The sequence below is a fragment of the Python bivittatus genome, unplaced genomic scaffold, assembly GCF_059951505.1.
Source record: "Python bivittatus isolate LINGU-HERP-01145 unplaced genomic scaffold, Pbiv_v1 ctg000200_np1212, whole genome shotgun sequence".
NCBI classification, from domain to species: Eukaryota; Metazoa; Chordata; class Lepidosauria; order Squamata; family Pythonidae; genus Python; species Python bivittatus.
In genome coordinates this window covers 16,908,242-16,922,859 of record NW_028277040.1, presented here as the reverse complement: position 1 = coordinate 16,922,859, position 14,618 = coordinate 16,908,242, and the positions used below count along the sequence as shown (strand labels likewise).

At 37.2% G+C, this 14,618-nt stretch overlaps 1 protein-coding gene across 4 annotated transcripts in view; it reads right to left on the bottom strand.

The window, feature by feature from the left end:
- The window catches only part of NCKAP1 (NCK associated protein 1), a 66,638-nt gene that overhangs the window by 4,124 nt on the left and 47,896 nt on the right, over positions 1-14,618 (bottom strand). For all 4 annotated transcript variants that reach the window (XM_088135731.1, XM_088135732.1, XM_088135734.1 and 1 more), the window contains 10 exons: positions 14,388-14,507; positions 13,179-13,318; positions 11,128-11,259; positions 9,319-9,537; positions 7,726-7,856; positions 7,130-7,227; positions 5,279-5,372; positions 3,231-3,313; positions 2,284-2,364; positions 1,167-1,260 (listed from right to left, as the gene is read on the bottom strand). In XM_088135731.1, the coding sequence (XP_087991857.1) occupies positions 1,167-1,260; positions 2,284-2,364; positions 3,231-3,313; positions 5,279-5,372; positions 7,130-7,227; positions 7,726-7,856; positions 9,319-9,537; positions 11,128-11,259; positions 13,179-13,318; positions 14,388-14,507 (1,192 nt within the window). The remainder of the gene's footprint in view (positions 1-1,166; positions 1,261-2,283; positions 2,365-3,230; positions 3,314-5,278; positions 5,373-7,129; positions 7,228-7,725; positions 7,857-9,318; positions 9,538-11,127; positions 11,260-13,178; positions 13,319-14,387; positions 14,508-14,618) is intronic.

Here is a 14,618-nt window from a genome sequence, read left to right as displayed (position 1 = left end):
GCGGACCACGTGGCACGGGCGGAAAAATGGCCGTGGACCACGTGGCACGGGCAGAAAATGGCCGCGGACCACGTGGCACGGGCGGAAAATGGCTCGTACCCCGAGGCGGAGTTCGCAAACCGAGGTAAAATTTTGGGGCCGGAGCTGTTCGTAACCCGAAAAATTCGCAAGCAGAGGCGTTCGTATCCCGAGGTATCACTGTATTTGAGGAATTCTTTCTCAACCCTTGCAGGAATGGGCTTGTTATTTAAGGTAACAGCTCTGAAAGCTTTCAGACTATTTTGGCATCCAAGCAGGATGATAGAGATGTTTTTTGAAACTATGGATATTAATAAGCAAATAGAGGATTTCGTATTGGAGAGTCAGTCACAAGAAAATATTTACAGCAGCACCTCTAGCTGTTTGAATGTAAGAGCTATGAGAAACAGGGTATCAAAAAATTGAATTGTAATCATTGTCAAATAGTAATCAATGTCATGTTCCGACTGAAGAGCCTCAATTTTATGTTACATGAAGTTAAGTGTTCTAGAAAATTTACACATGCATATCACTCAGCACGAGCAAGTACTATTCTTTCATATAAAATAAACCTTCAAAAAAAAACTCAAGAAAAGAAAACATCAAGAAAAAAGAATTGCTGTGTCGTTAATGATTTTAAAAACAATGCTAGAATGGAGAGAAGTGAAATATATATAGCTTGTTAAAAAAAGAGATGAAGCTATTGAGAATTAGAAGCCTCTGTTGATTCACAAGTAAAATGTTTTTTAGGGACCCACATTCATTTCAACTTGGTCCAAATGAAAACACATGAAGGCTTGTATCCTAGATAGGAGCCTAAGATAGATAAACTTAATCACAGAATAAGAGTTTAACCAGCATTTAGCCACCTCCTCCAGGTGCATGCATTCAGGGGAAAATATCATTTATATCAGTTTTTCACTATTTCAATTCTCTGCTATAAATAAGGGAGGGAAGGAAGCCCACAAACAAGTAATAGCAACAATATCGCAATATTTTATCCTGCAAATAGAGAGTTGGTTAAAAAAAAACTTGTGTATTTTAAAATAAAGGGAGATGAAATCAAGAGTGGTTGATTTCACAACAGTAAATGGCTGAATGCACAAGTCATCACATAACACCCACTGTCCACATGATTTATATCTTGCCTGATTTTTGAGAAGAAAGCGCAACCACCAGGGCAGGATCTATCTCGCATGGGAGCCCTGCAGCTGATGAGAGCTCATATACATTCATTGCAACCTGAAAAACAAAACCGTGTTGTAGAATGAAAAATGTCAGTAGGCTCTATGAAATTTGGCAGGAAGGACATTCTTTTTAAGTAACTGCACTGTAGAAAGGTTAAAAACAGAGCTAGGGAAAAGTAGAAAAGCTTTTGGTAATATCACAGCTAATATATATTGAAAAATTCAGTCAGCACTATCACACAGGAATTCCAAGCCACTCTCAAATTGCACAAACTGAAAATCTAACTAAATTCAGGCATCATTTGTGCTGTTAATGCTGTCTTACTACATCTAGAGAGATTTGATTCTAGGTGCCCCCTGTAAATCAAATCTGATTTTATTTCAAAGTAGGAGGCTATCGTTTTAGAGAATGAATGCTCATTATCCTGAAAACATTTCAAAATGCCTTTCAAATTTCTCCCTCTACAATGCTGTTGGTTACATATCTAGGGGCTCCATGATAGGGTCCTGCCCCAGAAACAATTCTTCCCCACTGCTTGTCAGAAAAATCAGCTGCCAGTGACTACCGAGCTACAGTCTGTTCCTATTACGTACTTGCATCTGTCCCTGAAAGCCCCTCAGACCAAAATGACTTTAAAATATCCATGTATTTAAGGAATATTTCAACAACTAAACAATAGAAGCTCTTGCTAATTGTAAAAGTAATAACAAATGGCTATTCTCTTCCCTCTTTTCTAATCAGTCTCAGCTTCCCTCTTTAACTCTCTTCCATTCCCCAACATTCCATTCTCACCATTGATGACAATTGCTCCCCAGTCTTTCCCACGGTGACACTTAACACTTTTGATTAACATAAATAGGTTCTTCACAACATGTGTTGAAGACAACAAATCCTGGAATTGTAAATGATCACAGAAGCATGATACTATATAATTCTTTTTATCATGCTAATCAAAAATGCCCAGAAGTTCCACAGCTAAGCTAAGGCAGGCTGCCTTATATTATATATTACTTTTATGGTTTGATATATATTCTTTATTGGAATTAAATCTCCTTACTCTCGGGACAAAGTTATTACCTTCATATCAGTCTCTCTTGGAATGTGATCCTTAAAGTCTTCAATTGAACTTACAAGGAAAGGAATGTGATAGGATAAGACCTAAGATAAGGGAACATGGAAAAAAAAAAATCCCTCAGTGTATCTTCTTCCCCTTTTGATAGCATTTTATAATCTCTGCATATATTTATCCCATCCCACCCGTGATTTATGCATACCAGCTATTTTAAAGCTATTGAGATCACAATGTCAGAGTTTTACAGAGAACCAGAAAAACAACTAAAAGACTACTTCTTACATCCAAAAGCAACTACAGGTAGTCCTCAACCACAATTGAGAGCAGCAACTCAGTCGTTAAGTGAAGCAGTCACTAAGTGAAACCATGACTATGCTTATGAACTTACTTCAGCTTTCCTTTGCTTTACAGACCTGCGAAGACCGTAAATATGAGGATTGGTCGCAAAGTTACTTTTTCATCACCATTGTCACTGCTGGTCACTAAACACAATTGCTAAAGGAGGACTACCTGTACAAGTAAATTGCTCACTTTTAACCATGAAGCATTATGACTGTAAAAATCCAGCAAAAGAGGTGCTTTGAAATGTGTTGCAGCAGCTATCTCTGCACGTGTCTGTGCACACAGCTGGGAGCAGCTCCCAAATAATAATAATAATAATAATAATAATAATAATAATAATAATAATAATAATAGATGCGGCCTCATTAGCCTGGAAAAAGATGTGGCTGCATTAACAATTCAAAAGAAGAGACTGTATTTGCTCTCATGTTTTCCAAAGATTTGCACAGTTCTATTATAGAACACTGAAAATGTGATTCTTACAGCATCCTCATTTGGCTTCATTTACAATTATTAGCACTTAATCACATTTACTTCTGAAATATGTTTCACTCAACTTGCATGTACTTGAGTTTAACAGAACAGTTATAGCGCCCAACACAGTACTTACATCCCTAAGCGCTTCTTGTGCAAGTGATCGGAATGATAAAATGACACCAATAATAGTCATCCTCTTCAAAACACTGTCAACAGCTGAAAAAAATGTAAATGCTTTGAAACAGAAGGGCAATTTTTCACCAACTTAGGGTCATAATTAGCATTTTTTGGTCCTTGCTAAGTTCTGTAGCAGGTGGACCATGGCACAAACTAATCAGCCAGGAGGAAAATATCTGCATTTTAAAATCTCATGAACACACCCTCCCCCAAAAACCCTACTGCCACAGCCAGAATTTCTGGATGAAGGCCCTTGCCTTAAGCTGTCAATGGAACTGAACTAGTAAAGACAGAGGGATAATGAAGACAAAGTCCCATAAAGAAAGGAATAGAACCAAGGTGAACCTCATTCAAGGTGTAGTTCCCAAATGCTGCTTATAAACTTTGTCCATGAGCAGGATTCCCTCTGTTTTCAAAGTTTTCAAACACTGTGTCAATCCAGCATCAATCTATGCCCAAGTCATCTGGGCCTTAGGTTTGAAAGTGAATAAGGAATAAGTGAGTATCAGGGAAAATATGTGAAATGTAACTCTGCTTTTGCATGTTCTGAGGAGTACCTTTCTTACAGGTGAAACCTCCAAATTGTTTTCAAAGGTGGTCTATCACAGAGCACAAATGCAAGGTTATTCATGTATAAATTGTTGTGGCTACATTATCCTTATAATGGAAGGTCCACAGCTAAAGAACCACCTTGAGCTGATAGCCAATGCAGGCATTTGGATTTCTGGGGGACAATACTATTTGAGAAATACATCCCCATCTGTTCACCATACCTGCTTCTAGAAGCATGTCTGTCTTGTCAGTATTTAGTTCCTGTTTACTGTTCCTCATCAACTAACACTGCCTCTACACATTGGTCAGGCCCTTGAAGACTGATTCAGAGACAGTTGCGTATCTTCTGGATACTGATTATCCCTAGCTTCAAATTTTCACATTATTTCATCCAGCCTTTCACATGGGTGTTACAGAGCATGGAGGACAATATGGATCCCTGCAGTACCTCACGGCTAAACCAAACAAACTGTGCTCAATACTACTGTTTCATCATTATCAGAGTGACACTAACTTCCTAGAATAACAAGTAATTCTATGAAAATACTGTAATCGATGGTATTAAAAAAAAATCAAGATATCTAGGACAATCATGCACTTCTGCCTTATTTTCTAATAAGGATCATCCACCAGAGCAACCAAAGCAGTTTCAGAGCTGAAACCAGGCCTGTATCAGATACAAATCTAGAAAATATATTTCACCCAAGCACATCAAAGTTGAAGGCATTTTCCATTCCATCATCCCATTCAACAGGGCAGTATTTGCTACTAGATAGTAGTAGTCCAAAACCCAGTTCCAGGCAAGGACTTTTGAGAAGGGGGCATGCCACTTCCTTTTTCAGGACCAAGAGAAGAACTTTTTCTGAAAGAGGAAAGTCTATAGGATCCCCGGCTAACCATCTCCAGCTAGCTTTAATTAGCTAAGATGATCAAGGGTCTAGAGCACAAATAGTGGAGCAGACTCTATACTCTGTTTAAAACTCTGATCTACAAAAAATGAAAGTAATCCCATATAATTTAGCAAGACAATGGCCTAAATACTTTAGCTTTATTGCAGCTTTCTCCAACCTAGTACCCACCAGATGCTGACTAGGAATTCTGACTGAAGGGTAATAAACTAGGAAGACTAAGTTAAGTTGTGTGAAATGCAAATCAGATCTAAGATTGAACGAAAGGAAAAGAATGAAAGAACGAACACTCTTTTTCCAGAAGCATGTTTGGAACCCACTTTGATACCCTTTTAGTGTCAAGAACTCTTTTTAAAATTCTTACAAGCTTTTAAAGTTTTTGTCTTATACTGTTATTTCTAACGAGCGTAATTTGCTAATTTTAGTGTTTATTTGAAAGTGCTGATCTGTTTTGGCTGCTTATTTTTTTGTCACTAAGAAACTTTTATTATAGAACTAATAAATATGATGAATATTTATATTGTTTATTGATTAGAATACTTACATGACAATCTTTTGAAGAGAGCTGCCATCTGATCTGGTTTATCAAAACTGGTCCTCATTTGTGTTAGTACTTCAACATTCTCAACCACAAGTTTCTAAGACGAAGCAAGATCTCAGGTCAGGCACAGATCTGAGTATAGTAATAAGTGCATGCTTTAGAACATTTCAGTGTGGCAAGCAGGAAACAGCTCATGAAATCCAGATCTTCCTACTATCTGACCAGAAGAACTATGTCATTATACTATTTTTGCCTGACTACACAGCAAACAGAAAGCGTAGTGTAATAATAAAAAGCTCTGTCTACTTCATAAAGCATTTATTGTTCTAATCATCTCACGAAGCTTGGCCAAAGCTGGTTTGGAATAACTGGATCACATTCCTCAATCTGGACTATGATGGTCTAAAAAGAAAGTAGAGCAGAGCAAAAAGCAAAGCAGAGCAGAACGCAGAGCAAAGCAAAATAAAGCAAATTATAAATAATATTCTCTGCACAATATGTGAAGAAAACTATATAGGAAGTTAACAGAACACAATATCCAATACATTAGGTAACTGATCCACATCAACATCACCTTTATAGGTTTTCTTCATGGAAAAATCTCTTATATTTTCTGAGTTTGGTCTGGATGGATCTTCAAAACATTGCCTTATATCCTTCCTTCTTCTATTTTGGCAGGATTTTTATAGCAAATTTTTGAGACTAATTTACAAGATACAGGTAATTTGCATTCAAGGAATTAAAGCTGTAGCTTTAAGGCTTTCACCATACCACTCAGCAGAATACTAGATCTCAAAGATTAAGTTTCTTGAGACCTTACTGGATTTCCTTAAGCTAGGGACAGACAACTTTAAATCAGTCACATGTTTTGGATTTCAACTTCCATCAAGCATCCAAGGCAAGGAGTTGTGGTTCAAACTATCAAGAGAGCATTCAGAAACTGAAGCTGGTCCAGAATGCAGTGGTGCAGGAATTTTGGGCACTTTATGCTATGCCCATGTGACACGCCTGCTCTGCAAGCTGCACTGGCTCCCAGCAGGTTTCTGGGTGTAATGCAAGGTGCTGGTAATCACTATACAGCCCTACACGGCATGGGGCCAGGATACTTGCAGTCATTTCTGCTCACCCCACCAGAACAGGCAGCACTGGCGTGCTCCAGGTCCCTTCCATTAAGAAATGTCATTTTGTGGGACCTAGGAGTCATGCCTTCTCTGACATGGCACCTGCCCTATGGAATAGCAACCCCCAGAGATCAGGATCTCTTTCATAAGGCATTAAAGGCCAGGATGCTCCCCGAGGCACTGGGCCAGGAGGTTAAACCAGTTCTGTTGGTGGATTTGTGGTTTGGTCTGTATGGATCAATACTGGATTTTTAGGCCTGAACGTATGTTATGTATTATCATTATAAGTTTAGGTTTCTATTTGTTGCATTATGTTTTGTTGACTTTACTTCTCTGTGTGCTCATGGGTCACTGCCATGAGATAAGTGGCTAAATAAATTGTTTAAACAGATAAATAGGGCATATGGCAGCCACAAAACTGAAAGTTATATGTAATCAGATGTAAAGATCTGTCCAGCTAATCCCAGGCACTTAAGATGTATGGAGATACGTTGTTTGAATACTGCTGATGATTAAACAAACAGGTTTGTGCACTTTAAGAAAACTGCAAACATTTTCCCAAAATGAGAAGAGTCCGCCATTGAGATAAAATGCAGGGGAAAATCCTGATGAATGAGGACAGAAGGTTGTACTTATTTAAATCATTTTAGAGATTTTAACATTTTAAAATTTTAATAGAAATTTGGCTGCTAAATTATCGAAACAGTGACTATGTTAGAATAATGAAAGCTACCTTGAGCTCGGCAACCTGTGAGGAAATATGCCACATGAGACTTTCACTCAAGAACTTCATGCCATATGGACCGAGGAGTTCTGACAGGGCTCTCATTTCTAAGGAAGAAAAACCATATTCATTTGGTTACAACTAAATCACACTGCCTTAATATAATGTATACAATATATATTGTTATTCTGTTCTTTTAGCACAAGTTGGCATCTTAGATATGTGCTCTATCTCAAAGACTCACAGTAGAAAATAATCTGCCATCTAACTATTTAGTGCAGTGTACAAAAGAAGCAGATAAATAGAAACTCCCCTCACTATAGAACAAACTTATCCTCAACTTCTACTTCTCACTCCCCCTTTTCCTTAGCTCCCTTTGATCCATCAGATGTTTCAAAGGGACTTTTAACCTTCAGGATCAGCTTCTGAAGATTTAGGAAAGCCCCACTGTGTGAGCAGAATTCTCTTTGTTCCTCTCTGGGTTCAACTCTGTAGCTTTGCTATCTGACCTCCCGATGGAGTATTTATATTTAAGGATGTTACTTGACAGAATTTCTTGACAGAAAAACATTTACAAACAAGTTAAATTGTTACAGAAAACTTGCCTGAGATGTCTGAATATTCTTCTGCATTAAATGTCAGCTCATTTTCAGTAGGCAAGTTCACAAATGCCTTCATCGCGGGGAAATAGGCTATATGGCCGTTACTGACTTGCCTTAGCAAAGTTTCCAAATACCTTAACAAAATGAAATTTATTTTCATAGTAGAATTCACACCATATCAACTTTGATAAGACATATGGATTTTTGTCCTTGCTAATTCACATAGCAAGCAACCTAATGTATTAAATGCCAGTTTTCAGAGCAGGTATATTCAGTTAAAACTAATCTGCAATTTCCTTGATAGGAAATTAAAACACTACTTCATGAAATCCAGTATTCAGCTGATATATGAGTTCACGTCTCTGGCACAGCCTCTGAAGCCCCAGCAGCTTTGACTGTATGGGAGAAGACCTTTATTGAGACTAAACTGCCAATTTATTATTACCCTTTTTTTAAAAAAAATTGGACAATATACAAGAGATTTGGAACAATCGGGATAGCCCATGGTTTCAGGCTTTAAGGAATGTTAGATAGGTTTCTTATGATCTAAAAATTTGTCTGCAGCAAAACAAAACAAAGACCAACCAAAACACTTTTTAGGATCTACTGGATCACTCAGAGAATATTTTTAAAAGGTTGGCTTTCATCCTATGTTGGAGATGTCCTGAGTGTGCACTTGTCATTCCTTATTAGTTAGGTATTATTATGATGATGAACTAAGTTCTTGGAAGGCAGCTGAGGGTTAAAAATGTTAATGTTTTATTATGCCATATCTAAAAAATCTGGCATCTTTTACTCTGAAGAACTTAGGATATACTGAATCTGGACTATTGAAAAAAAAAGGGGGGGTGATGGGCGGGGACAAGTCTATTAAATAAATAAAAATAAATAAATAAAGTTGGCTTGATAAACTTGGTCTCTGAATTTGCTTTGAACCGAATCAGAAGCAAGACCAGACACTATGATTCTATTTGATCTAGGTTTAATTCAATCTTTAAAAATTGAATCTTAATGTTGACATTGAAGAAAGCTATATAATTTTAATAGCCTGAAAGTTTTTTCTTCTTTTCATTTTTTTAGAAATATTCGTTTAGGACTAGATATAATTTGGGTAGGTGAGCTTTTCAGTTATTACTTTGGCTCAGTTGTTTTATTTTTAAAGTTTTTTTCCCCCTGGGGTGCATTGTCTTGGAGTTTTTCTTTCTTCTTAAGGTAGGTTAGTATGCTTTTCCCTTTCCTTTTTTTTTCTCACCATGCAGCTGGTTTTTAATATACTTTTTCAAATATGCAGTTCTTTATTCAATGGTAATGTAGTTCATATAGTTATACTGAGACTTAGTTTAAAAACTAAGTTTTTGAAGAAATGTTAATTGTATCATCTTTAAAGTTTAAAAACCACACACACACAGACACACACACAGAGTCTCTGAGAGATGCAGTTCAGTTTTAAGCTGCATACTGAAGCAGGGCACATTGTTCTCCATCACTTGGGCACTCATTCCCAAACTTTTTTTTTTTAAGTCTGAAAGCTTGCCTCTTTCAAAACACAACAGGGAAAATAAAGCTGCAGACTGAAAGAGTCATTCAAATGCTTACCAATTTGTGTATAGACTGGTGATGGTTGGCTCCCCATGACTATCTAAATGCTGGGTTTGCTGAAGAAGGACATTATTAAACACTCTTGTGATGTCAATCTGTACATAATTCTCTATTGACTGGAGCACTGTCATGTAAGCTCTGACGCTCGTTAACAATTCTGAAGGTTTTGCGATTTCTTGTGTTGCCTGATTATACATCGTCATTCCAACAATTGACCTTTGTAAAAATGAAAGCTATTAGCACAGTAGTGTCACGAAGCTATTGGTCTATTTCCTAATAAATGCAGATACTGAATAATCTAAATGAAAAGTTTTCAACCAACAAAACCTGGCTTTAAACTACTATAACACAGTTATTTCTATCATCTGAACAGTCTGATATCTGTCTGGGTTTCTAGTGCCACTGACTACTTAGCCCACGTTTGCATTAAAATGTTTACCAGGCTAGAAGCTATAAGACCTCTGCAACTCACAAGCACATTTTAGCCAAGTGTTAGAAACTGGATTAAAGAATAAGCCTTCTCACTGGTCCCAGTATAGAATGGCATCTTGAGGGAAATCCAAAAAAATCAGCATCTAATAGCTGCTATTCATCTGACCCAAGGAACAGTTAAAATGCTTAAATAAGCATGGTTAAAATAAAATAGTTCTGAAAGGGTTTTTTCCCTTAATTTTCCCTTGGATTTTTTTTCTTGTCTTGAGAGACAGGAGTTTATTACTTCCCTTATTAAAGCAGACAAATAGCTGGGACAAGTGATACTATAAACTGCCACCTAATAAACAAACATCTTCCATTCATGCATTTTGCATGTACATGATCTGAAACACTTTGTAAAATGAGATAGACACTTTAAATCCACTGCTGAGATTGAAGGTTTAAAAATAACACGTAGCAGTGGTCATTAATACTTGTTGAATGTTAATTCCTGATGCATCTTGACACTGCTTGAGAAGTAGAGAAGATCTATCAAAGTAACCCCCCTATTTGAAAGGAACTGGCCGAAAAGATCCCCCTTTGCCAGTTTTCTGTTATTTGCAAAACAAGAATTGTGCTTTAAAGTAAACTTCAGTCTGTTAAACAAAACATTTAGACGTTCTATGGAGGATGAGTAGTTTGGTTTTGTTTAACAGCTGACTAAATTTCAGTGTGAGATCCAGTCCCTAATTAGCATATGATTATAAGCCAGGAATCTGTGAAATCAAATTCTGGTTTACTTTTCTGGCATAAGTGAAACAAAATTCTGGTGTACTTTTTTCCCCAGCCACGCAGAAGAATAATAAGGGAAAATGGATTATTCACACACAAGGGCATTGCTCAAGGGCAATGTCCTGCTCTTCCATGTAACGCTACAGCTGAACTGTCCACGTATCACAGTGACTTATATCAAGCTCCCATACAGAAATGCTGAAGTATGCCTTGATCTACCTGACCTAACTCGGCTGGTAGGATTAAACAAAAACAACAGACTTTCTCGTATGCTAGAGCAATAGGGGTGCTTGCCACAAAATGTCAATTGGCTTGGAACTTTCTATGATTCAATGACTCTTCTTGTTTTGATATTAAAAACAGATCTATCCCATTATCTAAACTTAGACATTTGTCATGAATATCTGATTAGTATGATCATTTACCTTGATAATACTTTAATTCCTATAAAATGACAAAACACAATATAGTTGTATAACTGAAAATAAGCAGCAATGAAGTTGGCCAGTGCCTTAGATGGAACATACACAGAGATGATTCCAAAGAAGTATCATTCATCATAGCCAAAGGTAATGATTTAAAATTGTACATTGGACTTACTTGGTAAAGCGAATTTCCAAGTGAGACGTTAAGTATTCCCTTGGGGTAAAGGTGTGTTCCCATACAATCATGTTTGGAACATAATTGATAGAAAAGCAGAGTTCAGAAAGTGCCGTGTGCAATTTGTCCAGGCTTGAGAGGATTAAAAAAAAAAAAGAATATGCAAGTCACATATGAAAGAATAAAACTATATAAAGAACCATCCATCCAATCTAAAAAAAAGATATAAAGATGAGGGAGGACATATATTCTATTTGAATACAATTATATAATTCTTTATACTAAGAATGGTAGCACAGAGCATAAAAAAGGAACAATTCTTTCGTTCGAACTTGTGTTGAATGGAAAGCAGAAGGTTACAATATAAAAATAGATCTTTGTTGTGCAGACCTGCTATTGATCAGAGTAGCCCTCCATTGTACATGGCTTCACCATAAGCAAATCTGAGTATCCTTGAGAATTTTTTTGTGTAGCAATTTGCCTTGCACAGCTCCAGTATCAGTGAGGTTGAGAAAGAGCAGTGATATGACTGTTCTTCTCAAAAGAGGTGGAGGGAGAGCAACCACATGGGCTGATCTTGTCCTTTCTCAGCCAGCCTCTGCTGAAAGTAGATGTCTCCACCATGTCCATGGTAAAATTTAGTACTGAAGTAGAAGACATGGCAGACCAACACACTGTTGCCTGCATCTCATCAACTTGGAGGACATGAAGCATACCAATACACACACAGATTGAAGAACGCTATTACTAGTCCATTATACAAAGAGAAAAGCAACCAAGGTGAATGCAAAAGCTACAGGGGATTAGTCTGTTATGTATATCAAGTAAAGTATTTAAGCAGAATTCTCACTGATAAGTTTCAAGAGGGGACAAGCAAAATTTGGAAAGTACAGTTAGGTTTAGCTGGGTAGGAAGTATGCAGGCCAATTGTTGCTCTTCAGCAGTAATGAGGAAAAAATATGAGAAAGAATGTTTACTGTATGTTTGTTTGTGGAATATTTTCTGCAAATATGGAATTGAAGGTTGGATGACGAATGTGGTAAGAGTAGTATGTGATGGAGGAAAAACATGCACGAGAATGGAATGCTTAGCAAATGATTCAACACTAAACAGGGAGAAAGGCAAAGATGTGAAATGTCTCCTGGTTGTTTAATATATTTATGAACATGCTTATGGTGATATCATAGGTGTGTTGGTTAGCATCATGAAAGTGTACATACTTTTGTAAATACACAATCAAGTCCTTTGGCTGAAAACCTGAATGATGCAGCGAATGATAAGTAGATTGTATGATGTAATTAGAAGTATGGATCTGAAAATTAAACTATTAAATTACAATAGAAGAGAATATATGTAGCTCAGGACTGAACTGTGGAGTTGTTGGTGCTCTCTGAGCTTGGTTGTTTGCTTGCCGACATTTCATTACCCAATTAGGTAACATGATCAATGTGGGGTATTGATGATGTTACCTAGGCGGGTAATGAAATGTCGGCAAGCAAACAACCAAGCTCAGAGAGCACTAAGGACTCCACTATCAATTTAAGTATTGAACACCAAGATGGGTGATAAATGAATATGTACTGAATGCAAATGTACATGATCAGTACAAAAAAAAAAAAGAATGCTGTGACGGTTTGGTCACATATGAAGGAAGAGTGACTGGCTGAAGAGGAGGTGAGTAGGCTAACCTCGCCTCTACTCCAGGAAAGCTGTGGTTGATGGAGTTGATGATATCCTCAAAAAGGAAGAAGTGAATAGGGAATAAAATCATATGTGGATATGGTGGAAACAAGGATGGTTTGCAGGATAGAAAGATATGGAGAGGTATAGTGAATGCAAACTATATCTAGCTATATTTCCTTTCCTTTTTCTTAGGAAAAGAAAAGACTTTAAGTAGTTTTTTTCACTATTCCTCACTCCTTTTTTGCCCTTAGCACAGCACTACTTATCCTGAAAGGGAACAGCATGATGTTTAGGTATGTATATAAAAGACAGAAGAGATGTTAAAACAAGTTATCTATTTAAATATAAATGATCTCAGAATTACTCACTTGGTCACTACCAGCCTATTTTTTCTCATGCTTTCTACTCCTGGTTTTTCTCTTTCTGGTTCTCCTTTTTTACCCGTCTGTTTCTTTGACTTTTTGTTCACTGCTTGGCTAATGGTTTTGGCACAATGTTTTGGCAGCAACTTAAAAAAGGAGAAAAAAAAATTCAAAACAGACTACAATTTACAAAAAACAAATTTCATTTGGAATACTGCACTTTGTACCTTCAGTACCACTTTGTCTCTGTAAATTTGAGTAATACTGTTCATTTCCAGAATTTTACATCCTTGCAAATTAATTAGTAATGACAAATTTTAATTTAAGATTGAAAAGCGATTTCACTCTAATTTCTATTTATTCCAATTATAATATTCTGAAAGGTTATGCTAGTCTATGATCAAAATAAAGGTTTGATTGATTATAACGAAATGTAAATAAAATATTATGTAATGAGATCTAAACTGCTAAGTCTGTCCATCCATCCATCCAATTTATATGCCCCCCCCCAAAGTGCCAAGTGACTTTGGGCAGCTAACAAGGGTTAAAAGCATACAATATGGAAAAATGATAAAATAAAACATAATATAGTAAAACATACTACCCTGGGGAACCACCTTTATTATTCCAGCAGGCTTATATAACATCCTGGCCAGCACCAGAACCAGGGCTTCAGGGCCTTCTTCAAAGTTGGCAGGGGCAGGGCCAATTGAGTTCTGTGGGCGGCTTGTTGTTCCATAGGGCAGGTGCTGTGACAGAGACGATGTGCCTCCTGGACCCCAGAAAGTAGCTCTATTTAATTAATGGGACCTGGAGCATGCCAACCCTTTCAGTTCTTGTAGGATGGGCAGAGTTCATTGGAGATAGATGGTCTCACAAATATCCAAGCCTTGTCTGTCCTTCCTTCCTTCCTTCCTTCCTTCCTTCCTTCCTTCCTTCCTTCCTTCCTTCCTTCCTTCCTTCCTTCCTTCCTTCCTTCCTTCCTTCCTTCCTTCCTTCCTCTCTATCCTTCCTTCCTTCCTTTTATGTAGATGACACTTCATACAGAATGAAAAAACAGGTTTATGCCCAAAGGGTTTTCAATATGAATAGGTACAAAGAAAACTGTGGAAGACAAGGGATATAGGCAGGCATAAACAAAGGAAGAATGTATAATTATTTCATAGGACCTAATTTTTTTAGTCACAGCACACAATAATGAGATTTAACTCTCACCTGGTCACTTAGGGTACACTGCTCTGTACAGATATCTGTGATAAGATTCCGGGCCTGTTTAGCCATTTCATCCAAAAACATGTTGCACAGGGAGAGGCTGCGATCACCAATGTGATGTCTCTATCAAGATAAATACCGTGCTCAATTTATCTCTACTCTTTAAAAATTAGGAGATCATTAATTGCTACTGAGGCTTGCTTGCACTAAGCTAATTTAAACAGAAAACTATGT